This window comes from Diceros bicornis, chromosome 31 (genome assembly GCF_020826845.1).
Source record: "Diceros bicornis minor isolate mBicDic1 chromosome 31, mDicBic1.mat.cur, whole genome shotgun sequence".
NCBI classification, from domain to species: domain Eukaryota; kingdom Metazoa; phylum Chordata; class Mammalia; order Perissodactyla; family Rhinocerotidae; genus Diceros; species Diceros bicornis.
This window is the reverse complement of record NC_080770.1, coordinates 23,618,651-23,645,230: the sequence shown is the minus strand read 5'-3', so window position 1 is coordinate 23,645,230 and position 26,580 is coordinate 23,618,651. Positions and strand designations below refer to the sequence as shown.

Sequence of the window (26,580 nt, the reverse complement as noted above, 5' to 3'; positions counted from 1 at the left end):
AGGCCTAAGGGAACAACAACCTCTGATGCCTGAGATAACTTTTTCCCCAGTAGAGACCTCACCCTTTTTGGCTCAATAACTAACTCTAGTTACATAATCCTTTTAGTGCTTTCAGTGGTACAAAAAGTCAGTCCTTGTGCCATTATAATGTCTGCATTGGTAGATGTTCTGGTGGTGGGAACACAATTCCCCACCTCAGTGTAAAAAGGGGCAGCACAATCCTCCGGCACTCATCTTACCTCAGATCTGTTGCCTGATGCTTCAGGACCTTGAGTTGTTTAACCCTTTAAACCCTTTAAAAGATCTCTTTATTTTTACTTTAACATTTTTTGGTGTTCTTTTTAACCAAAATTAGGAAGGTCTGAAGGTGGATATACATTTCAAATGCTGGCAGACATACAAACAATAGGTCCCAAATGATAAGTCCTTTATAATTTGGATCACTTTAGGGTTTAACCTGTTCTTGATCACCGTGGCATCTTATTCTGATAATTATTTCTTGTTTTATTTCTCCTTCGTTGGTTTCTTCACCCTCCCTATAAATTTGCTCAGATATCCCTATCCTGTCAGTAAAAGCCTTTTAACAGAACAGCTTGAACTCTTTTCCTATCTAACTTCTCAGAAGTAGCTGAAGCTATTCCTCACTACCACTCTAGGAAACCATCCTCTCAAAGGTTATTAGCAACATAATGCCAAGTCCAGTGGCCTTTTTCTCACCTCTTGAGAATGAAGAAAACCAGAATATGTCACCCCAAAATGTGCCTCTTTGACATAAAAATTATATGGAGCTGAAGGCAATTAAGAAGCAGCAAATGTAGGAGAACCTCTCTCTACCCTCCCTTTTCTACCTAGAGGCAGGGTATCAAATCTCTTTTTACTGGAGACGGACTCTTATCATCCCAGAGAAGGCACCAGAGGAATCTGCAAACGAGCCTTACTCCGTTAGTTTGCTCCCATAGATTTTCCTTCCCACGGTTTGCTGCCCTTGGATGCCTACAGCTGCTTTCCTTTGTCCTGTCATTTCTCTACAAATGTGTTGTTCTTTGTTGAAGATCCCATATAAACCACAGTTCTAAGCCACCGCTTTGAGTTATTTTTCTTTGAGGTTTCACTCACCTGTATGATGTACACTGCACATGTTAATAAACCGTTTCTCTCTCTCTCTCTTGTTTTTTGGTGAGGAAGATTGGCCCTGAGCTAACATCCATTGCCAGTCCTCTTTTTGCTGAGGATGATTGGCCCTCAGCTAACACCTGTGCCAATCTTCCTGTATTTTGTATGTGGGACGCTGCCACAGCCTGGCTTGATAAGCAGTTTGTAGGTCTTTGCCTGGGATCCAAACCTGTGAACCCTGGGACGCCAAAGCAGAGCCTGTGAACTATGCCGCCAGGTTGGGCCCTGTTTTTCTCTTTTTAATCTTTTTGTTAAAGAGGCCCAGCTGAAAACCTAAGATGGGGAGAGGTAAAGTTTTGCCCCCTCCACAAAAACTTTATGTTGTTTGACCATCTCTTCAATTTTGAAACTTTTATTTCCCTTTGATTTCAAATGAAAATTGCTCAGAAATCATTTTGCCTATTTCTCTGATTAGTTCTTATGTTTTTTTTTATGGTTCTTTTATTTAGATATTTTCCTAGGGTCTTTGTTATTTTCTTTTTTCTATCTCCCTTGGTGCTTTCGTTTATTGCTATCTTTTAACTATCCCTTCTTTTTTGAAAACATCCACTTCTACCTCCAACTTTTACCTCAATCTTAACCTTTTCTATTAATTTCAAACTTGGCATTTTCAGACAGATCTTCTGGTGTTTCTAACTCAAGCTATTAAGTAAACTGAACTGATTGGCTAAAAATAATGAACCTCGATCCTGAACTTATACCACATATAAAAATTAATTTGTGATGGATCATGAATCTAAATGTAAAAGGTAAACAATAATGTTTCTAGAAGAAAATGTAGGAGAGTATTTTCATGACTTTGAGACTAGCAAAAAAAAATTTTCACAGAACACAAAAAAGTGCTAACTATCAAAGTTGATAAATTGGACTTAGTAAAATTCAGAACCTCTGATCATCAAAAGACTTCATAAGAGGATACTACTCAGCGATAAAAGAAATGAACTATTGACATAGAATGCAGCATGGATGAATCTCAAAATAACTATGCTGAGTAAAAGAAACCAGAGTACATACTGTATGATTTAATTTATATAAAACTCTAGAAAATGCAGATAGGGATCTATAGTGATGGAAAGCATATCAGAGTTTGCTTAGGGATGGGGGATTGAGGAGGGTCTGCAGGGAGGGGTTACAGAGAAACATGAGGAAACTTTTGGAGAGTAATGAGTACGTTCACTATTTTGTGGTGATAGTTTCATAGTTACAAACGTATGTCAAAACTTATCAGATTTTACACTCCCATATATTGTTTATTGTCAGTTAAACCTCAATAAAGCTGTTTTTAATGTGGAAATAAACAGATGGCCCAAATGAGAACAGGTGAAGACCATTTATTCAGAGCTTGTGATAGCAGGGGAGTCAGCCACCATCACTTGCGTTTCGCAGAGGCTCAAAGGCAGGAAGACCAGTAGGAAGCTTTTTAGGGGGGCAAAAACGGGAGGCTTCAAGTGTGTCCTGGTGGGGGCCTATTGACATGGGGAAGCTGTAGGCAGCCTAACTACACGTGAGGCATCCTGTGTGATTGGTTAGGGGTACGTATTTGACTTCCTCTGAGTGGTCCTCACTTGGAAGCAGGGACAAAAATTAGGGAAGCTGTCAAATATTAATCAAGTCCTGGCTGTTTGGGGCCAATTTTTATAGGGGTTATTGTTTGGCTTCCTGGACTGATTGCTAGAGATAGTCTGACTTCCTTGACTGGTTACTTTAGATATTAGGTTGGCTTCTTGGGCTAGTTAATGGAGATATTAGGTCAGCTTCCTGGGCTTGTTTCTGCAGGTTGTGGGTCAGAGCTCCATTTTTATATATGTAGTCTGCCCAATGTCCGTTAGTGTATTCAGACTCATGAAAAGAAACAGATTCCATAAGAAAGGCAAGCCACAAACTGGGAGAAGATACTTGCAGCGCATATCCAACAAAGTACTTATATCCACTATATATTTTTTAAAAAGTCCTACAATTCAGTAACAAAAAGACAACCTAATTTTTTAAATGGGCTAAAGACTTGAACTAGCACTTCAGGAGAGAGGATATCCAAATGGCTAATAGACATATGAAAGGGTGCTAGTAGGGGAAATGCAGATTAAATGAGATACTACCACACTCCTACCAGGATGGCTAAGAGTAAAGAGTTAGCAGTACCAAGTGGTGGTATAAATGTGGAGCAACTGGAACTCTCATACACTGCTAGTGGGAGTGTAAATTGGTTCAGATTCTGGAAAACTGTTTGGCAGTGTCTGTTAAAGCTAAATATATGTATACTCTGTTACCCAACATTAACACTATGGGCTTTACATCTGATAGCAGTGAGTGTTGATGTCCACCAAAAGACTCGTACAAGACTATAATAGCTAAAAACAGGGAACAACCAAATGTTTATCAACAGTAGAATTTATAAATAGATCATGATATATTCATAAAATGGAGTGTTACATAGGAATGAAAAAGAATAAACTACCACATGGCACTGTTATAAGTGAATCTTCCAGAGATAACGTTGAATAAAGGAAGCTACATGCAAAAGAGTTAATACTGTTTGATTCTATTTATAAAAAATTCAAACAGACAAAACTAATCTACGGTGATAGAGGTCAGAATAATGGTTACCTTTTGGTGGGTTTATTGACTGAGGGGACACAAAGGAGCCTTCTGGATTATTGGAAGTGTTCTATAACTTGATCTGGATTGTAGTTGTATGGGTTACTACATGTAAGTTATACCTCAATAAAGAACAGTGGGTTTTTTTTTTTTTAACTTGTACAGTCATGTGCCATATAATGATGTTTTGGTTAACAATGGACCACATATACAATGGTGGCCCCATAAGATTAGTACCGTGTAGCCTAGGTGTATAGTAGGCTATACCATCTCGGTTTGTGTAAGTACACTCTGATGTTTGCACAATGAGAAAACCACCTCATGACACATTTCTCAGAACATATCCCCGTCGTTAAGCGATGCATGCCTGTACTAGAGCTTTAGCCTTGACCCCAAGCCCGAATTATTGCCAAGGACCTAATTGGTTTCCCTACTTTTCATACTCAAAACTATTCTACAACATGCCAGCAAAGCTGTCTTTCTAAAGCACCATTCGGATGATACCACAACTGTGATTGTGTTACTTCTTCTCCTCAAAAGCCTTGAGGGTGCTCCCATTGCTGGAGTACTAGATACAGATCAGGCTCTGGCATTGCATTCAAGACTCTCGTGGTCTGGCCCCAACTAGCCATACTGCTTCCCCTAGCCATACTACTTCCCCATCCATACACAATCCTTTAGAAAACTGGAATACTTAATAGTTCCAAACCCATTTTGTTCTCTGTTGGTTATACCTCTTTGTTCATACTCTTCTCTCTAAATGCTTTCTTCCTCATACCAGCCCCATCTCAAACCATTTTCACCTTGGGGGGATTGTTATGACATGCCTCATGAAATCCATGAATGCTCTGAAATTATCTCTAAATTTTTCTATGTACATTTTTCTGAAGAAAGCGCTTGTCTTGACATCAGATTCTCAAAAAGGATCCATAAACCCCCAAAAGTTAAGTTGATTTAGTGGCCTTTTAAAGGAATGTAAATTAACCCATTCTATGTTTTAACAAAGTTTTTGTCTCATTAAAAGTTAGTTCTCAATGTACTGGGTCATAAAACATTTTTTAAGTAGACATCTTATATTTAAAGCTCAGAGTTTCAGATTCAGTCAGAATGTCTTGTCCTCATCTGTTTTTTAGGTCTCTAGATTTAGCTCTTTGTGTGGAATTTTTTTTCCTTAAAAGATAGTATCTAAATATTTTTCAGGTTGGTATCTTTAGTTAGGGGAAAAATTATTTTCCCCTCCCGCATGACTATTTGTACAGCTAATGGACAATACCATCTCTGTATGCTTTGATGTAGCAATCTGTTTTAAAAGATGTTAGTCACATTTTTCAACACTTTTTTTGTTTGTTTGTTTTAGATACCTATAGGCAATGGAAACTGATCTCAATTCCCAGGACAGAAAGGACCTGGACAAGTTCATTAAATTTTTTGCCCTCAAGGTAACCTGTCTATTCTCTTGAGCCTAGAACTGTTAGAAATAACTTCCATGCGTCTCTCTTTTTGGAAATACAGCATAACAGCTTGCAGCTTGCCCATTTTAAGGGATACTTCTGTCTGTTGTAAACCAAACTGTGAAGTTCGGGGGCGGTACTGGGGGTGTAACTAAAAAGTAGCTTCCAATTTTCCACAGCTACTTGTTCAAAAAGAATTTTTTTTGCAAGGCTGTTGGCAGAAATGTCAAACAGTTATGCCAGGATATTGGCACAGTATGTTCCCTTGGGGTGGGAACAAAGACGCTGGACTGGAACGGACAGCATTTTGGGCGTCTTTCCCTAAGCATCAACCAGCTCCGAAATGTCTGACTTTTCATTTATTGTTCCCTTCTGGCTAAATGAGGAATTAAAACTGAATTTCGAATGCTTTAAAAATTATATTTTCCTAAATCTAAAGGTCATTTCTACCTCTATCACTCCTTCGTTTCATCTATTGCCATGTAAGAATAATCCGTGCAGTAGATTCTGGTTGTAAAATTAGTTGGAAGACTTTTACCATATGGGCCAAATGATATGAATAATTGTGGAATCCTTGGTTTAAATCTACTATGATTATATAAGTGTATGGCAGTGAATATTTAAACCTACAGTTGGACTTGTTTCTTTATGAAAGTCAAAGCCACCACGTGCAACTTTCCTTCTGCCATGTGAGAATATTACAGAGTCCAAGCCTTAAACTATAATTCTTCATTTGGTTGACACTTTGCCCTCAGGGATAGTTACAGTATTATTTTTGTGTAGTGTTTTTTCTATCTGTTCTTGAACATTTTAAATTCTACCCTTTCCTGAAGTATAGTTATGATCATTGGTGTCTTTTTAACCTTGCATTGGGAGGGTTTTAACCCTGATCTGGAGCCAAATCAGTTGAATAAGGCTTTTCATCTTTGATTTTTTGTTTGTTTGCTTTTTTTAGACTGTCCAAGTGATTGTCCAGGCTCGACTTGGCGAGAAGATTTGTACTCGTTCCTCTTCATCCCCAACGGGTTCAGATTGGGTAAAATTCCTACTCTTTGCTAAGGGCTATACTGTAGTGTTTGTCACAAGGAATCACAGTGCAGTAATAAGGAATACTATTTATAGTATTACTAAATCATGACATAAAATATCTAATTCCATTTGATCCATTCACTTGGAAAGTATGTTCTTCATCGAATGTTAGTTCTGTATTTATTTGGTTCTTGACTTTCTGCTGTGATAGGCGAAAAGCTTAGTCTTTACAAGACAAAAATATCTTGTTAACTAGTCTTTGTAATAGGTCATTAGCTTTTTCATCCTGAGTTTTGGGGCTTTGATGCAGGGTGTCTCTTATGTGGAAGGGAGAAGTGAAGGAATGTTCGTAATCAGTCAGATCAGTGCCTGCATTACCCAACATACAGTCTTACTATTTATGTTTCCATAATGTTCCCTGTGGTTGTTTCACACAAAGTCCCTTTTGTTTTCTAGTTCAATTTGGCAATCAAAGACATCCCAGAGGTTACACATGAAGCAAAGAAGGCGCTGGCAGGGCAGCTGCCTGCCGTGGGGAGATCTATGTGTGTGGAGATCTCCCTTAAGACTTCTGAGGTAAGGTTGTGGCCAGGATGGTGTCTTAACTTGGCACTCAAAGGTCTTCACACTCTCGTTCCCACTCATCCTTATTCCTGCCCCTTCCCTTCCTGAGCTTATCATTCTCTGAAGAGGTCGTGGTTTTTGTACTTACTACAACCACTTGGAATATGCTCTTCGCCCTCATATGCTCTTCTCCCTCATCTTCATGTATGTTAATCTATATGTGATATGTTCCTACTCTTCCTTCAAGACTCATGTGCCCTAGAAAATCTCCCCTTTCTAGTGGGAGAGGTGACGACTCTCTTTAGCATTCCCATGTGCTTTGTTTATATTTGTTTCTAGAGTATAACTTGCTGTATTGTGTTTTTTTGTGTATGTGTGAGGAAGATCGGCCCTGAGCTAACATCTGCCAATCCTCCTCTTTTTGCTGAGGAAGATTGGCCCTGGGCTAACATCCACGCCCATCTTCCTCCATTTTATATGGGACGCCGCCACAGCATAGCATGAGAAGCGGTGCGTCAGCGCGCGCCCGGGATCTGAACCGGCGAACCCCGGGCCGCTGCAGTGGAGCGCGCACACTTAACCGCTTTCGCCACCAGGCCGGCCCCAGTTGTATTGTGGTTTCATTTAAATGTCTTTTTGTTCGCTTTATTCCACGTGAGGATTAAGGCAGATATTGTTACTTGTATGTTTATTAATCTGTTTCCACTACAAGATTATGAGGCTGCACACTGTAATAAAAGGCAGACGGAGCTTGGAGCTATGCAGACCGAGTTCAGAACCGGGCTGAGTGACTTTGGCCACATTACGTAACCCCACCCCCAGCAACACCACCAAACTAACACAACGTTTCACAGGACTATAACGTTTTCTTATTTAATCCTTATTTGTAAAGTACCTCACATAACATATAGTAGGTGATCACCATGTGTTCCTTTTCATACTTTACACTTTTGTTCTTGAAGTCAGCAGCTGTGCCTCATCTTACTTATCTTTGTAGTTCTTCAAATTCTTTTTGAAATGGAGCAGGATATACATAATCATCTCTGTGCCTAGCACAGTGCCTGGGATGGCACATAGTAGGCTCTCAATGACTTTTGTTGAATGAATGATGTCAATACTTACTCCATGGAAACCTTAGCACCAAGTAAAGCAAAAATTCCTATTCTTCTCTATTGACTCACTAGTTTATACTGTGAATTATTTTCCTTAGTGTTCCATAGGGAGTCCAAAAGAAATCCCTAGAAGAACTCTTTCTTCTCCCAAGCATCTGTGAAATCTGACTATAAACTGTCGTGATTGTCCTAGAGAAGCCACACCAGCTTGTCTCGGATGCTTCCTACTATCCAGTCATGTCTTGATTTTTGGGGAGGAAATTAAAAATTCATCATTTCATTTAAAAGTGAGAGTATGATGAGAAGGATATATTAAGGATACATATTTAAGTTTGATTTAGAACAAGTAACATGTAGTTCTCTGTTCCACAAACTGACCTAAGCTTACTCCCGGGCCTAAAAGAATAGCCCTCTTCCAACTGATTAGTAAAAGGTTACTTGTGCTCAAAAGTATGTGACTGTCCTTCTCACTAAGTGACACAAAAGAGTGTTACAGGGTTGAGGGATTCTCGCTTTAATCTTTTTTTCTTCTTTCCCACCCACTAGGCTAGGTCTGTTCAGAGTAACACATAAAGAGACTGAACAGTTTGGCTAAAGACATCAGACAGCTAAAAAGATTTTTAAGTAAGGAGCTTGTGAAGGTATTCTTTAACTGTGGGTGTCGCCTAAAAATATACCCTACAGAATTGGAGGGAAAGGCTCTCTTCGTCACTTGAAGTGTTGGCCTTTCTGAAGAGCAATTTGGATATTCATCGTAAAAGTCTTAGAAGCATGAATACCCTTTGATCTAACAATTCTAATTCTGTTGCCTTAAGAAATTAATTCAGGGTGTGTACAGGGTTTTAGTCTCAAGGCTATTTATCACAATGTTGTTTGTAGTAGTGAAAAATTAGAAACAACCTATATGTCCAAGTATGGGGGGCACTGATTGGACAAAATGATAGCCACGTGGTGGCATACTATGCAACCATTAAAAATAATGTAGAATTTTTTGCCAGCCCCGGTGGGCTAGTAGTTAAGTTTGGCATCTTCTGCTTCAGTGGCCCAGGTTTGGTTCCCGGGTGCGGACCTGCACCACTCATCTATCAGTGGCCATGCTGTGACAGAAGCTCACTACAAAATAGGGGAAGATGGGCAACAATTGTTAGCTCAGGGTGAATCTTCCTCAGCAAAAAAATAATAATAATAATAATAAATTAAAATCATGTAGAATTTTTAATTATAAGGAAAATTCCATGTTGTATTTATTAATAGAAAAGTGATAAAAATAGTATATATAGTTTGACCTCACTTTTATTTAGAAAAGTGGCTGATTGGATTATAAATTGATAATCTTTTTTCTTTTTGCTTATTTATACTTTCCAGTATTTTTATAGTGACTGTATAGTGCTTTGTAATAAGAAAAAAGATAATTAAAAAAAAAACAAAACTGAAATGTCTTTCAATTGTTCCATCTACAGGGAGATTCCATGGAGCTAGAAATTTGGTGTCTTGAAATGAATGAAAAGTAAGTCCTCTGTCTTAGGATCCTTGGTTGTGGTAGCTGAGGATAAAACAGATGACATCATATGAAAAGCAGGGCTTTGTTATCAGTCATGGAGGGTGTTCTGACCACTTAACAAAGCCAATAGGTCTTTGCTACAATTTGCTTCATGCTTGGCTGCCAGCCCAGGCACAGAGATGACCTTCAGAGGGAGAGTCACTCCGGAGAGACTCAGACACCGCAGGGAAAGGAGCAGAGAGAAAGCTGAAAAGGATTTGTTGTTTTCCCAGAGTACAGATAGTTCTCTGATGAAATCCCTTGTGAGCTCTTATAACATGACTACTCTGTTTTGTCTGTTTTCTGTGAGGCAGACATCCAATAAGATTTCCCCTTGCTACTCCTTTTTACACACTGTGTTGGTCATGGATTGGAAATGCATGTTATTTCCCTCCTCCATTTTCTTCTTTCAAGGCAGATTAGCTTACTTCCTGCCTGAAGCTTCAGTTTTCAAGAAGAGTATATAGAAAATTGAGGAAATAGCAACACATCAAAAGAAAAATCTTTGTAATAAGTGTGTGTGGTGTGGTTGTTATTTTTCTTTTTTAAGTAGAAAGCAGTTGCCAGGTTATAGTCCAGTATTTTAGTACCAAGCAGACTTTTCTGCAGATTTCTTGTTAGAGAGGTAGACAGCTCATAAGATAGTACATTGAAATTGTGTTTGCACCTTCAGTAATATAATTGCAATATTGAATTACTGTTTTTAAGTGTGTTGCTTTATTTCTTACAAAGATAACTGGTTCAAAGCTAGAAAAAGATTTATTGAGTGCCTTTTGGTGCCCTTCTGCCTGTGTCTAGTGCCTGAGAAAGTGAAACTTTGACTTACCTCAACAATCTGTTGATAAACTGACAAAGAACTCTAATTACACCTTTAGTTCAGAACATGTTTTAATAATAAATTTAATCTTATACGGTTCCAGTGCTTAATTTGCAGACATCTCTGTTGACTGTAATATTCTGTGAATGGTGTATTTGGACTGCAAAGCAGATTTTATTCTATCAGAATTTATGAATAATGCTAACAAATTAGTCTCAGTCACTAGAAGGAACATAACTAATATCTCCATATCCATTGCATTTCTATTCTTTGTTTTCTGTTAGTCAAATAGGAGAATGCTGATAGTGTCTGTGTGCTCCTCAGGTGTGATAAAGAAATCAAAGTTTCCTACACGGTGTACAACAGACTGTCGTTGCTGCTGAAGTCTCTCCTTGCTATCACTAGAGTGACACCAGCTTACAGACTCTCCAGAAAACAAGGGCATGAATATGTCATATTGTACAGGTAAACAGCATAGCTGCTCACCTTTGTGATTCACTCCTCAGCCTCATCACTCTGCACATTGTCTAACCAGCATTCAGGTATTCTGTGATTAATTTTTGGACAGATGGTTGATTGGCTAGTTGGTGCTATAGCTGACTATGATTGTCTGTCCATCCTCCCTTATGAACCTCAGCTTTCCAAAGCTACCAAGTTGTTGTTCTTTTGTCTGTGCACAGCCATGATTCCTGTGGGATGGATTTTGAGGTCCTACTGATATACATCTCAAAGCTGGAAAAGGAGCTTAAGACTTTAAAAAACAGGCTATCCTAGCAAACTGCTAATTCAGTTTGTTTTTAATTAGTTGTCTGGGGACAGTTGTCTGGTCAACAGTTCTTTGAGTATTTTCCTTGGAATATTTCACCTCAACGTGTTATTTATTGAATGCCTTTTTAATGCAAGCATTATGCTAGGGCCAAGGAAGAACTATACAGAGGCCCTGCCCTACAGATGTTTCTAATCTAATGGAGGAAACAGTTTGGTACATACATAATTATAATAAAAAGCAGGATTTGAAAACTGCATAGCAGTATCAGGAAAAACGTACTGAGAGAACACAGGAAGGGAAAATTTGTTCTGGTTGGGAGAAACAAGACAGGCTTCATGGAGAAAGTGGCATTCAAGCTAGAACTTGAGACAGAGAGAATTTCAGCTGGTAGAAGTGAAGGAGAATGATCCTTTCAGGTGGGGAATACAACAGATGGCAAGACACAGAAGTGGGAGGCGGGGTATGAGCTGTACTCAAATTGTCAAATGGACCAGAGTGGTGGTGTAGAGGATGTGTCAGAAAGTGTGAGAGCAGGGCCAGCCCCGTGGCTTAGCGGTTAAGTGCGCGCACTCCGCTACTGGCGGCCCGGGTTTCGGATCCCGGGCGCGCACCGATGCACAGCTTCCCCGGCCATGCTGAGGCCGCGTCCCACATACAGCAACCAGAAGATGTGCCACTATGACATACAACTATCTAGTGGGGCTTTGGGGAAAAAAAAAGGAGGAGGATTGGCAATAGATGTTAGCTCAGAGCTGGTCTTCCTCAGCAAAAAGAGGAGGATTAGCACGGATGTTAGCTCAGGGCTGATCTTCCTCACAAAAAAAAAAAAAAGAAAGAAAGTGTGAGCGCAGAGCATGGAAAGCCAGCAGTTCCCAAATCATCCAAGACTCTCTTCTTTCATAGTAGTGACGAGCCATTGGTTTTAGCCTTAGATTTACATATGTAGAGCTGATTTTGAGAAGAATTAGTGTAGCAGGATGGAAGGATTAAGGATTAGAGACTTAACTAGTTCTGTGGAAACAATCTAGTGCCAGAGAATAGTTATCAAGTCATTCTTTAACTTTTTTAGCAATAATCTAGCAACCCTACCCAGGTTTATTTTTCTAAGTCTTTAATACATTTTTGTTATCTTCTCTATAGTGTTCCCAGGTTTCAAGTTGAGTATTCCATTTGAAAATTACTGGGCTTTTATTGAGATGTACCAGAAAGATTACTTTTTTTTTTTGAGGAAGATTGGCCCCGTGCTAACATGTGTTGCCAATCTTCCTCTTTTTCTTTTTTTCTCCCTAAAGCTCCAGTACATAGTTGTATATTATAGTTGTAGAGTTGTAGCTCTTCTATGTGGGATGCCGCCTCAGCACGGCTGGATGAGCAGTGAGTAGGTCTGCACCCAGGATCCAAACTGGCGAACTCCGGGCCGCTGAAGCAGAACACATGAACTTAGCCGCTATGCCACCGGGCTGGCCCCAGAAAGATTACTTTCTCTTACCTCTCATTTACCTATGCAAGTCCCCTTTACTTTGGTTCTTTTAAAGATTTTATTTATTTATTTTTCCCCCCAAAGCCCCAGTAGATAGTTGTATGTCATAGCTGCATATCCTTCTAGTTGCTGTATGTGGGACACGGCCTCAGCATGGCCAGAGAAGCGGCGCGTCAGTGTGTGCCCGGGATCCGAACCCGGGCCGCCGGCAGCGGAGCGCGCGCACTTAACCGTTAAGCCACGGGGCCGGCCCTACTTTGGTTCTTTTATAAGTAGCCATACTCCACTGCTGGTCATCAGCTTAGTTAACTAGGACTCCTAGTGTTTTTCATACCAGTGTTTAAAGTCTTTCTTTATCCTGTATCTCTGGAGTAACATAGTGTTTATTGCTCACTGTTTGTTTGTCATTTAGGAGTGCTTTTGGATGCAAATAATTTAGGTTTAAACTGTAGAGAAGTGGGTGATCTCAGAGGTAGATTTGGCCCTTTTTTTTTCTTTTATACTGTTGTTAACAGGTTAATAGTATAGCCTTATCTCATTAAAGAATAGCCTTGTCTTTTTTTTTTTTTTTTTAAGCTGTATTATCATTTTTTCCCTGGCCCTGTAGACTTCATCATGTCATTGTAGAATAACGTAGTTATAAAAATCTGAATTTGCTGTTCATCACGACTGAATTAAAGTTTTATCGTCTGCTATCTGTGAAGAAAACTTTGGCTTAGCGCCCTAATGGCATAAAGAGTATAGCCAAGGGCCGGCCCCGTGGCTTAGTGGTTGAGTGCGCGTGCTCCGCTGCTGGCGGCCCAGGTTCGGATCCCGGGCGTGCACCGACGCACCGCTTCTCCAGCCACGCTGGGGCCACATCCCACATACAGCAACTAGATGGATGTGCAGCTATGACATACAACTATCTACTGGGGCTTTGGGGGGAAAAAATAAATAAATAAAATCTTAAAACCCTGGGAAAAAAAAAAAAAAGAGTATAGCCAAGAAACAGTTTAGTATAATTAGCTTGTTTTAAGCACTGTACCAATATACAAATGAGTAGTGAGCTGATTAAGTATCAGCTTTTTATTAGAGGGTACCTGGCAAAATCTCTTTTGGCAACACTTTATTAACATCATTCCTGTATTACTTTAAGGCAGGAGTCAGCAAACTATGGCCAGCAGACCATCTGCTTATTTTTATAAATAAACTTATTTTAGAACACAGCCACACCATTTGTTTACGTATCATCAGTGGCTACTTTTGCAGCACAGCAGCAAAGCTGACTTGTTGCCACAGACTATATGGCCTCTGAGCCTGAAATATTTACTATCTGATCCTTTTAACAAAAGTTTGCTGAGCCCTGCTTTAGGGTATCTCTCACTTTTGTGCATGTATTTCAGATATTTATATACATGTCTTTTCTCCCATACCAGACTATAACCTCTGAGATCTAGGATTTAGATTTATCCTGAATCTCATCCCTGTCTTATCCTTATCTCATCCCTAACACCTAGCCACAGGGCCTTGTACGTTGTTAGAGCTTAGTTTTTATTGAACAAACCCGTGTATGTGTTTAATTTTTAACAATATTGCTTGAAAAATATAAAAATACATTTTAAGTGTTTTGTAATTCAGAATTCTAGCTACTATAGACTGGCTTTCCCAGGGAGATTTGTGGACAAGTTCTGCTGTTTATATTTTTATATTTTCAGAATAGTTGTACCTAATTATTCTATGGTAGAAAAGATTTTCTAATTTTCTTAACCACTTTACTTTGGAATGACTTGTGATAATCACAGAGAGCTCCCTTTAATTGAGGACCACTCTTCAAAATCTTGTACCTTGTGTTGCATATTTGAAAGTTGCTGAGGGAGTAGATCTTTTTCGTGTGTGTATGTGAGGACGATTAGCCCTGAGATAACATCTGCTGCCAGTCCGCCTCTTTGTTGAGGAAGACTGGCCCTGAGCTAACCTCAGTACCCATCTTCCTCTACTTTATGTGGAACGCCTGCTACAGCATGGCTTGATAAGTGGTACATAGGTCCGCGCCTGGGATCCAAACCTGCAAACCCCTGGGCCGCCTAAGCAGAGCATGTGAACTTAGCCACTACACCACCGGCTCTACCCCAGAGAGTAGATCTTAAAAGTTCTCATCACGAGAAAAAAAAATTCTGTAACTGTGTATGGTTATGGATGTCAGCTAGACTTATTGTGGTGATCATTTTGCAATATATGCAAATATCAAATCATTATGTTGTACACCGGAAACTAATATAATGTATGTCAATTATACCACAATAAAAAAAATATCGAGTACCTTGTAGTAGTAGTCCCAGATCTCTTTGCCAATTTTATTTATATATTCTTTATTTCCCAGTGGGTATACTTTAAAAACACATTGCAGGAATGGGAAGAAGAGACTTAAATAGTAGTTTCTACTTAATTATTATTTTCCTCATTTCTTAACCAATCCTCTCCATATACCTCCCCAAGCCTGCAACTTAATTGAAGGGGTAGCATTATCATTACCTTAGAGGAGACGTTCATGCAGATAAGAAAAGAAGCGTTTGTTTTGTTTATTTTGTTTCTAGAGAGTTTGGCTGTGGAGGCTCTTAGAATAAAGAATCAGGTAACATTTCTTTTTCTTTCTTCCCTACAGGATATATTTTGGGGAAGTTCAGCTGAATGGCTTAGGAGAAGGTATGTATTAAGGTTGAAAACATTTGTAGTGTTAAGAGTGCTCCTGACTTCGGAGATGGGCTTGGATGCTGCCTGTAATAATACGTAGCTTGTGATTTTAATATGTATGATACAGAGTAAGGGAAAGACAGGTAGGTGGTCCAAAGAGCTGCCAGGGAATGACTGAATAATTTTCCCAAAAGTCCCAGTAACTCAGTATTCTTTTTTTACTGTTTATACATTTGTCTGTTTTCCTAATTTTCTACAATGAGCATGTTAAATGTTTTTAATGAGCATCAACAATTTTGAAAACTTGGAAATGAAACCAAGAAAACCAGGAAAGCTTTGTTGGAAGTATCACCTGCAAGGCCCTGGCTCTTCTATACTTAGTTCTGGAGTGGCAGCTTGGGTGGGAGTGCAGTTACTTCATAAATTGAGGTGTTCGTGTGATCAACTCCTTGTGCCCTTTTACTGTCTCATTGGGCATGTGACACATCTGGGCAGCGTTGGTTAGGACTTGCTCAAGCTTTAGGACTAACAATTGTTTTACCTCTTTGAAGGTAATTTTAACTGGAAATAGAATGCTGTTTCTTTTGCCAGTATTAGCTCAAGAATAAATTGAAAGAAAAAAATATATATATACATACATACATAGACACATATATATGAAATTGAGGCTTCTGTACTCAAGGTGCTAAGTGGGTGTCAGAAATTGTACAATAGGCTGAATGATTCAGGAAAAGACAGACTGGGGGCAGTGCCAGTATTCTCTGGGAAAGAGCTGTTTATTTGTCTCTTCTCCTAGGTTTCCAGACAGTTCGTGTTGGGACAGTGGGCACCCCAGTGGGCACCATCACTCTTTCTTGTGCTTACAGAATTAACTTGGCATTCATGTCCACCAGGTGAGGAAAGAACCTTGGAATCCAAAAGAACTCTTCCAAAGACATTGAAGGATTTTTTTCCCAAACTCTGTGGCTAAGCCTACAGTTCAGCTTTGCCATTGCTGAAATCAGTCCCCTTCTGAAGAATGAAATCAAGAGAGAGACCAGTTTCCAGATTGGAGAATCTGAATGTCCCAGAGCCAACAGTGTAGAGTTGGTTGTTTATATTTAGGGATGCAATTGTTAAGGCTCTACTGGTTCCTGTCAATAGATAGAAGGTGAGGGGCCCTCTGAGGACTTCAGAGGTGCTAGAAGGGCATTCTAACAAATACTATCATCTGCTTATTGCATTACAGGCAATTTGAGAGGACCCCACCTATCATGGGGATTATCATTGATCACTTTGTGGACCGTCCCTATCCCAGCTCCTCGCCCATGCACCCCTGCAATTACAGGTGAGGAATGTGAAAGGCATTTCCCCCAACTGCAGCTTGGCAGAAGCATCCATCTTGCACAGGTACATAGGGCACTTTTATCAGCACTCACCGACGGGCAGGGGGCACTGATGGAGACCCCACATGGAGAGAAATAGAGCGGCTAGCTTCCCTTCTTGCTGCTGCCTGTAAGGTACACCAAGACTTGAGGTATACAGAATATGTCAGGAAATTATTGGACGTTTCGGATCTTGATGGTAGTGATTTGACTTTTGATTTGATTTTACTTAGAGACTACAAGAATGGCAGTAATTTGTGGAATGTCCTTCACAAATTAATGGTTTTCAGGTCACCGTTGGCACAATTCAGTTATACATCAGAATCAAATATCACCAGGCCTAGATCCCAGAAAACAGAATTCTCTAGAGGCTGGAATAGATGTGTATCAGGGATACTACCTTTATGTGAAGGACTTGTAAAGTTGGATAGCTTTGTCTTTGGAGTCTAGACTTTTTTTTTCACCGCGTCTCTATTGCTGACAATTCTTTGGCCCCGACACTGGCCAGGCTTAAGAAAATGCTCTCAAATGATATGTCAGGTAAGATGTTTGGGTTTAAAAAAAAAGAAAGCCATTGTTAGCCTCTAAATGCTGCTCTCTCTCTCTTGCCGTTATGAACTCTGTCTGAATTCTTGTCACAACTTTCATCCTTATCGCACGTTCCTTTGTATCCTTTCAGAAATTGAATGCTATCACCATAACATTCATGATTTCTTTTCTCCTCACTATAGAACCGCTGGTGAGGACACTGGAGTAACATATCCTTCTGTGGAAGATTCTCAAGAAGTGTGTACCACTTCTTTTTCCACCTCCCCTCCATCCCAGGTAGGGAAGACAGCTTGATACAGTCTTGTTTGGTGGTGGTGGTAATTGTTTCGAGGGGGTTATTTTGAGGGATGAGGAGAGCCTTCTTATCCAGCAAGTGATAATGCAACATTCTAGTTGTAACTATTCTTAACTCACAAGATTTTATGTAACCTTTACCTTCCTAGGGACATCTTAAATTCCCTAGAAAATCAGTGACAGAATTCCAGATGCATTCCTTTTTTTCCGCTCCCCAAAGCCCCAAGCATGATTGTATATCCTAGTTGTAAATCCTTGTAGTTCTTATATGTGAGCCACTGCCACAGCATGGCAACTGACAGATGGGTGGTGTGGTTCTGCGACTGGGAGATGATCCCCAGCTGCTGAAGCGGTAACCACTAGGCCATCAGTGCTGGCTCCCAGATGCATTCTGATACCAGAGAGGTACTCTACCCTACACTTGTTAATTTGGTAGCTACTTCTCTTTTGAAGTGGTAAATATGGTTCCTAAAAATGGGAGGAACATAAAAGGAGCCAATAATGATTTAGCATAAAGTGCCAGTAAGAAACCAGCAGTGCAGTTTTTCTTAATAGTTGACACAGATTTCTGCCCATTGCATTCTCTATCTGAACATTTTTAACCATTAGCTTTTCCGCTTGAGTCCATCTTCAGTGTCAAACCCAGTTGTAATAACACATAGACTCCAAACAATGTTCTTGGCTTCCCAGGAAGAAGTGCCTGTATGGCCTTGTTGTATAATGCACATGGTACTGAGACTGCTTCAGCTAAGGAGTCATTTTTGCCAGCTGACTGAACTTCAGGGCACATTTCTTCCCTCCACCCTAAGTCGTTCACCTTCTACCTCATTGCCTGCAGATCCCTGCTCTACCTGCCCATCATCTCTATTATTCCCCTCCTCATTGACTTTCACATTAGTTTCATCTGGACCTAACTCAGGTCTACTTTCTTTTTTTTTTTTTTTTGTGAGGAAGATCAGCCCTGAGCTAACATCCGTGCTAATCCTCCTCTTTTTGCTGAGGAAGACCAGCTCTGAGCTAACATCTATTGCCAATCCTCCTCCCTTTTTTTTTTCCCCCCCAAAGCCCCAGCAGATAGTTGTATGTCATAGTTGCACATCCTTCCAGTTGCTGTATGTGGGACGCGGCCTCAGCATGGCCGGAGAAGCGGTGTGTCGGTGCGTGCCCGGGATCCGAACCCGGGCCGCCAGTAGCGGAGCACGCGCACTTAACCGCTAAGCCACGGGGCTGGCCCAGTTCTACTTTCTTTTAAACTAGCCCCAGATTATCCCTTTTTGCCATCTTATTTTGGGAACCCAGCAGATTAACTGGCTATCCATAAGTTTTTATTTTTTGTTTTCTTAATTAAGAAGAAATTTTTTTTTTTTTTTGTGAGAGTGATCAGCCCTGAGCTAACATCTGATGCCAATCCTCCTCTTTTTGCTGATGAATATTGGCCCTGGGCTAACATCTGTGCCCATCTTCCTCTACTTTATATGGGACGCCGCCACAGCATGACTTGACAAGTGGTGCGTTGGTGCGCGCCCGGGATCTGAACCTGCAAACCCTGGGCCGCCAAAGCGAAGTGCGCGCACTTAACTGCTGTGCCGCCAGGCTGGCCCCTTAAGAAGCAATTTAAATTTATTCCATCCTGTGTTGATAGGAAATAATGGATTAAAATTATGGTTCTAATCTGTTTGAAAAGCATAAATTAGGCGCAAAAGCTAACCTAACGTGTGTGAAGGATGTTACAAAATCCGGATCACTATTATTTCTGTTGTCCCAATTTAGAGTTAAAGAGGTTTTTGTTGTAAAGTTACCTAGATGGTTTGGTTTGGTGGTATGAGAATTGTTATTCTCCTCCCCCCATTAATATATGTAGGCCTGAGTGTCGCCATTGCTCTGGGAGGGGGTAGCTTCTGGTATACTTACTGACACAGAGTAATAACAAAAATGGGAAGCCCTCTTTCTGTTGTTAGTGCTGTTGAGTCGATTCCGACTCCTAGTGACCCTGTGCACAGCAGAGCAGAACCCTGCCCGGTCTTTTTGTGCCATCCTCTCACCTTCTGGCACTCTATCAGACAATGCTCCCTGCTATTCATAGGGTTTTCATGGCCAGTTTTTTCTCAAGTGGGTGGCTAGGTCCTTCTTCCAAGTCTGTCTTAGTCTGGAAGCTCCACTGAAACCTGTCCACCATGGGTGACCCTGCTGGTACTTGAAATACCAGTGGCAGAGCTTTCAGCATCACAGCAACACGCAGCCACCACAGTATGACAACCGACAGATGGGTGGTGTGGTTCTCTGACCGGGAAATGAACTGGGCCACAGTGGTGAGAGCACCGAATCTTAACCACTAGACCACTAGACCGCTTTCTTACTAGTGCACATTAGTGGGAGTAGATTATTTTTTTTGATAATCAAAAAGTGAATTTGTCAATTTTAATGTTCATTAAACAGTTTTATTTTGTTTTACAAGTGGTAAATTCATAAAGAATAAATAAATTTATGACTTCAGACATATGAGAGATGGTGAGGCTGGGCCTTAACAAATCAATTTGTTTCTTTCTGTGATAGAGTGGAAATTTGACCTGACCCCAAAAGTAAAGGAAAGTTAAGTAGTTTCTGGCCATGATGTTTGCAAAAAAGTTTGTTGACCTGTGTAAGGAGAGCCTATCTTTTTTATGGTATCAGTTGCCTGTTTGTCTTGTCACAGTTTACAAGTAGATCACTACACGAAGATCTTATCAATACTGAGCAACCCATGGGCAAGCCCTGTCACTACTCCCTGAGTACCTCTAATCAAGGCTGATACGGTTTGGTGTAGAAATACTCATTTTGAACCTTGATGGTAGAACAGAGAGAAAATCATTTGCCATCAGGTCTCCTCATTCCTGTAAATATTGAAATAGTTTTTTCCTTGGTTTAACCTAGGGAATTGCATAATTGTTCAACAACTTCTATTTGAGCTTTTGCTAGAGTCCAGTAAATACATGTTAATGTGGTGTTTGTTTTGCCAACAAAAAAAGGATCATTGTGTCATTTGGGCCCGGAGTTGAGTCAAGAAATAGTGGTGACCCTGAACCTGCTAGTGTGACTTAAGGTCCGACCTCCAGTTCTAAGCATTAATTAGCTAATTGGTGAGACTTAAAGATGGAACAGCAAGACTCAAAATAATCTTCATGCCCATAATTAGCTTTAAAATCATAAGAATTTTGAAAGTGCCCCAGCTTTTATTCCATCAAGTTCTCCAAAACCATTAGGGACTATAAGAAAACACACACACACACACCCTATGCATACACCTGCACACACCCACTCATCTTCCCTAGGATAACACACACACACACACACACACACACACACACACACCCTGTGCCTACACCTGCACACACCCACTCATCTTCCCTAGGATAACACACACACACACCCCCACCCACACCCTCTGCCTACACCTGCACACACCCACTCATCTTCCCTAGGATAACGCACACACACACCCCCACCCACACCCTCTGCCTACACCTGCACACACCCACTTATCTTCCCTAGGATAACACACACACATACACACACACACACCCCCTATGCCTACACCTGCACACACCCACTCATCTTCCCTAGGATAATGTAGGAAAGTGTGCAGCTGGGTACCTGAGCAATTTAAAGTTCCAGCCAACAAATGTCAACTGTTTAAACCTGTCCCTGCAGATTCTGGGTCCCCAGAAAAAGGTCTTCATCCTAACATTTTAACCTTAGTGTCCTCATTCATCCTCAGTACACCTTGTGTCTGCTCCCAGGCCCTTTCTTTTGGAGGCTGTTCTCTAACATCCTCCCACCTTCTTTTGACTAAAGACTGACTAATGCTTGGTTCAGGTTTCCCTGTTTTGCCAAGTCACACCAGCTTGACTCAGCTTTGTCTTCCGCCTGCTCATCAGGGAGACAGGCATGCAGTGGAGCCCCCTGGGATAAACATCTCTTCTTCAGACTCTTCAAGTGGTCCTTTTGGGAAGGCAGTCATGCAGCTTTCCCCTGCTTCACCCCTCACTTCCACTGTGCATTTCAGCCTCTATTGCTACTGCTCCTTCTGGAGTTTTTTTCACTTCTTTCTCAAGTCCCTTTTCTTTTTTCTTCCCTTGTTTCTCCTGTCTCTGTGTGTATCTGTGCACAGTGTGTGTTTACTGTCACAAAGGCACATTTTCAGACCCCTACTCCTGTGGTGACGGACACCCTGAGGGTCCCCATGGCAGGACTGGCCTTTTCCCATCAAGTGAGTCCATACTGGGAAGATGGGGATATAATCAGATGGCATCTTTTTATTTAAAAATTGTAAATAAAGTAAAGTACAGGGTATAGCTATTTAAATGTCCCCAAGTGTTCTGTGGGTTATTTTGAGGCTTGATAATTGATTTTTAAGAGGACATAGCCAAAACACACCAGCCCAAAATAGGGTTTCTCATTTGCCCCTCCTCCCACCATTGATGTGAAAAATACTTGGAGTTATTTATATCTTATTTCCAAATAAACAATCCAAGAGTGGTATTCTTTCTTTTTCAATATAAATAGGAACCCTCCCATACCCAGGGGTAATGGAAGGTATGATTAGAGAAGATGCCCTATGTTTTAAAGGGACTTCAGCAGGACAAAGGAGAAATTAGAATGACCTGGGAAAAACTGATGACTGGCTCCAAGTTCTGCCCAGGCTTGTGCTCCACAGATCACCTGGGCTGGAAACCAAAAAAATTAGCTGAGCCCCTGGGAAAAGGGGGAGCGGGAAACTCTGGAGGCCTTTGGAAGGGTGCAGAGCTGGGAATCTCAGTCCCGCTGCAAACAAGTTTCTGTTTCCTTATCAGAAAGTAATAGCCTGGTCTGTCTTTAACCCTTCCATCAGGCACCTGCACCATGAGGATGAGGGCTGGGATCCGTTTCTTACCTTTCTGCTGATCTTGATCGTTAGTCATACTCTAGGATGGCCTATTTTTTTCTCCTCCTTTCCTCTGCCCCTCTTTGTTTTTCTCTTGCTTAGCTCTCAAGCTCTCGCCTTTCCTATCAACCTGCTGCCCTGGGCGTTGGATCAGCTGACCTGGCTTATCCAGTAGTGTTTGCTGCTGGCTTAACTGCCACACAACCTCACCAGGTATCTCTGAAGATGGGGAGCACCCTGGGGGTTCCTATGCTGCCTCCCCTGCCCCGAGGCAGTTGAGGGGCCTCTTGATACACTGGTATTATTTTAAGTGTTCTGAAGCAAAGTTCTGCTGTGACTTTGGAGGACTAAGGTGACTGAGAGGAAGGGGCTTCTTAGACTTCAGAAAGGAAAGAAGAGCTTCCCAGGTGTTTTCTCCCTGTCTTTCCTTCTCCTTCCGTAGTCCTTATCTTGCATGTCTCCCATTTACTGAATCCTAGAGAGGATAAAGATCCAAGGTTTCCTGCCCACTTGGTGGCAGCATTGGTGATGGAAAAGCTCGAAAGCAGACATCATCATGCTAGGCCGTGAGTTTCCCCTCCTGCCTGACACTGCCCTGAGTCACTGTATTTTTCCGTTCTTCCCCAAAGCTAATGGTTCCCGGGAAGGAAGGTGGGGTACCCCTTGCTCCCAACCAGCCTGCCCACGGTGCCCAGGCTGACCAGGAGAGATTGGCAACCTACACCCCTTCTGACGGGGCCCACTGTGCTGCCACACCTTCCAGCAGGTGAGTTCACGTCTTGGCTCTGCCACTGCTCAGGCCAGCCAGGGGGCCTGTCCTGCCCGACACATGTGCTTATTTGGTATCAGGAAAGAGCAGCTGTCAGCGTTGGCTCAGGCTTGGCATTTGCACCCAAAATGTGGAATCCTTCAAGTTCCTGATAAGGATCTTATGTTGCAGCTGGTATGTAAGGAAGCTGGCCCTGGGCTTCACTGCCAACAGCAGGGACTGGGCTCTTGTCACCCTCACCCAGTGAAGGGGTTTCTCAGACATTTTTCTCTGGCCCCGAGATTTATTCCCTTGGACTCGGTCCTCATTTCTCCTGTAGAACGGGCTGTTTGCCGTCACCCCGGAGTCTGGGGCCACAGTGTATCTTGGTGGTAGTTAGGATTGATTTTCTCTTTCTGCTATGTTAGCACCACGTGGAGATCCTTTAGAAACAGCTATTTTTCCTCATTAAAGTTTTTTAAAAATCTTTGTCTTTTCTGATGACAGAAATGATACATTCTGTAAAATTCACATTATGAAGATGTTGATTAGGTAGAAAATGAAAGTTCTCATAATCCCACCCTGCAAAAATCACCACTGTTACCTCCTTTTCCAAGACCACAGGATCTCAGAAGCATTAAGTAATTTGCCCAAGAGCACTTAGCTCGCAAAATGGCTGGGCACACGCCCAGCTCCCCGGACTGCAAAGCCCATGCTCTCTCTTCCATTCCACTCAGAGTTCTCCCATGGGAAGCTGAGGCTGTGTTGACCTGCTCTGCCCTCCCCTCCCTTGACTGGAAGGCCCCAGAGACAATGACGTTGATTGCCTCACCACATCTTAAATGAGTTTTCGGATAATAGAAATTCCTGGCATTTTTTTTTTTCATTCCCACAGTGGAGTGGTGGGAGGGGAGTTGTTTGGGAAGATCTTTTTGTGCCGTCCATCAGGAAAAATAATTACTTTCATTCCTGGCTTCCCAAATTTCCATTCTCTTCTCCCTCCCCCTGTTAGATAATCAAAAGAAGATCTTGTTAGTCATTTTATACGCATTTTCTGAGTCTCGATGCCTGGGGCATGTCCAGGAGTAGCTAAAGACAGAAGCCCCTGTGAGGGGATTCTTAAATAAATCCGGGTCATCAGAGCTCAGGCCTTTCTTCAGTGCTGGCTGGAGTCCAGAGGCCACTTGGACTGTACAGTCCTCCTCCCCACCTTGGGCCCCTGCTTTTGGCCAGAGGACCTTTCCTATCCCCCGCAGCTTGCAGGGCTGTGACTACTAGTCTGACAGCCACAGTGTGTGCCCCTGTTTCTGCTGCTTGGAGGCCCCTGTCATCCGGGTCATCACCAGTCTGGGGGTCTGGAGAGGGAGGGAGTGGGAGCAACCCAACTGAATGTCATTGAAAGACCTTGCTGAATGGAGGGATGATTGCGGGCGAGGAGAGGGGAGGAAATGTGGTACGGAGCACAGTGGACCGCAGCCCAGCGATTTGTCGTGGCCAGAGAAAGCTCTGGCTAAGTAGACTCAAATTTGGGACTCTTGACTTAGAATAATGGCAATGTCTCTTGTGAGGTAAGGCGTAAATTGAACATTGTACTGTAAACCATACGGTCTTATGGTATTTTTAGATAAAACAAAGAAGATGGAGAAGAGCTAAAATCTTGAGTCTGGCTATGTAAAAGATTAATACTAAAGTTACAGTTGTTTATGAGAGCTGCTTGCCTATACATATGATTACTCTATGCATGGTAACTAATGCTTATTGGTATTTCAGCTTAAATTTTATGTAAGCTTTACACAATTGTAACACTATATGCATAATTTTGAGTTGTTCTAGGAAATGCAGTCCTCTGCTCTCAACTCAAAAGGGAAGGTGACAGTGGCAGCAGCCAGACGCTTGTTGCCATTTCCCACGTGGGTGGGCTGGTGGGGGACAGCTCCTGCCCTAGGCTGCAGCCCCACAAGGTGGTGGCTGCAGCCCCACCGTGTAGGCTCTGCTGTGGTTTGAGAGTGAGTACCAACACTACCTTTCTTCTCTAGCGAGGATACTGAAACTGTATCAAACAGCAGTGAGGGACGGGCCTCCCCCCACGATGTCTTGGAGACCATCTTTGTCCGAAAAGTGGGGGCTTTTGTCAACAAACCCATCAACCAGGTGATTTTTCTGCCACTGCCACCTGTAAGAATGTCTGAGCCCTTAGAGTGAGGCCTTAATCTGAGATCTGTAGGCACCACTGAAATTGCATGCAAAATTGTGTATGGGTGAATTTTTGGTGAAGAGGGTTAGTAACCTGCCACACCCCTCTAGAAATAGTTAAGAACTACTGTTCTGTGATCTTTTAAGCCTCCCATAGGAGGGGGAGACTAGACATCCTTTAATACAAGCACATTGCATGGGAAGTGTCATTGTCTCAGCCTAACTTGAAATAGGAAGTTTCTCCTCAGCTCTGTCAGTGAAGAACAGTTGTTACTGAATTACTGTGGGTCAAGCTTCCAAAGCTGAATCTCCAGGGTCCTGGGGAGCCCTAACCCCTGTCTATGCTGTGGGCATGCGATGGGAAGTGGGGGAAGTGGGGGGGGGGGCGGTGTCCAACAGGACAAGGACCTGAGGGGTGGTGTGGTCAGCCTAGGTGTGCAGACTTGCTGGACCTCCAGGCTTCTGGCAGCCTTTAAGGAGGCACATAAGCTGGGGGAGGGGCGGGCACTAATACTTTGTCCTGTATCCCTTCAGGTGACCCTGACCAGTTTGGACATACCTTTTGCCATGTTTGCTCCCAAGAATTTGGAGCTGGAGGATGCTGATCCCATGGTGAGTCCCCCGTTGACTAAAGTGTCCAGGGAGATGGCGCTGCAGTCGTCGTGGTCCTTCCCGGGCGAGGCACTCTTCCTCCACAGACCATTAGCCATGCCCCTTGCTTTATGGATTTGCAGTTCACGTTGGGTCCCTTACAAAACCCTTCATTGTTAACGGTAACTTGCAGCCAGTGCACAGAACCAGCCCCTACCTCTGCCTTATTCTGAAACAGGTGAATCCTCCGGATTCCCCAGAGACTGAATCTCCTCTCCAGGGCAGCCTGCACTCTGATGGCTCCAGCGGCGGCAGCAGTGGCAATACTCACGACGACTTTGTTATGATTGACTTTGTAAGTTGCCATCACCTTCCTTGACTTTTGCTGCCCCAGGGAAAATAAACCTGGAAGAATTTGAACAGGACTTCCTTCACAGGGATCACATGGGCCAGCATAGACAAAGAGGATGGGGCAGGTGGGTGCCCGGCTGTGCAGTTTATGTGGGGAACCTGCCCTCATACCCTGCTTGGGGAGACATTTGGAGACCCATGAACAATAAGGCATTTTGTGCCATGTCTTTAGTTGAAATTCGTAATGAAATCCAGCTCTAAATGGGGATTTCCCAGTGGTATGCATGTAGGTCATATTCATGCCTGAGTGGATAGCCCTTTGCTAAGGAAAGGTGTTTGAAGGAAGGAGACAGAAACCTAACCAGGGGAGAAGAGTGTTACCACCAG

General features: G+C 42.1%; 1 protein-coding gene across 7 annotated transcripts in view; it reads left to right on the top strand.

The window, feature by feature from the left end:
• Positions 1-26,580, top strand: part of ATG13 (autophagy related 13) — a 48,210-nt gene that overhangs the window by 16,871 nt on the left and 4,759 nt on the right. For 4 of the 7 annotated variants that reach the window (XM_058527024.1, XM_058527023.1, XM_058527022.1 and 1 more), the window contains 13 exons: positions 5,126-5,207; positions 6,175-6,255; positions 6,705-6,824; positions 9,385-9,431; positions 10,606-10,746; positions 15,175-15,215; positions 16,000-16,096; positions 16,432-16,530; positions 17,299-17,392; positions 22,940-23,076; positions 25,095-25,209; positions 25,786-25,863; positions 26,081-26,197. In XM_058527024.1, coding sequence (XP_058383007.1) covers positions 5,139-5,207; positions 6,175-6,255; positions 6,705-6,824; positions 9,385-9,431; positions 10,606-10,746; positions 15,175-15,215; positions 16,000-16,096; positions 16,432-16,530; positions 17,299-17,392; positions 22,940-23,076; positions 25,095-25,209; positions 25,786-25,863; positions 26,081-26,197 — 1,236 coding nt within the window. In that variant the 5' untranslated portion in view covers positions 5,126-5,138. Of the gene's footprint in view, positions 1-5,125; positions 5,208-6,174; positions 6,256-6,704; positions 6,825-9,384; positions 9,432-10,605; positions 10,747-15,174; positions 15,216-15,999; positions 16,097-16,431; positions 16,531-17,298; positions 17,393-22,412; positions 22,524-22,939; positions 23,077-25,094; positions 25,210-25,785; positions 25,864-26,080; positions 26,198-26,580 lie in introns of those variants that run through there. The other 3 variants (XM_058527027.1, XM_058527025.1, XM_058527026.1) reach the window with 3 other exon arrangements.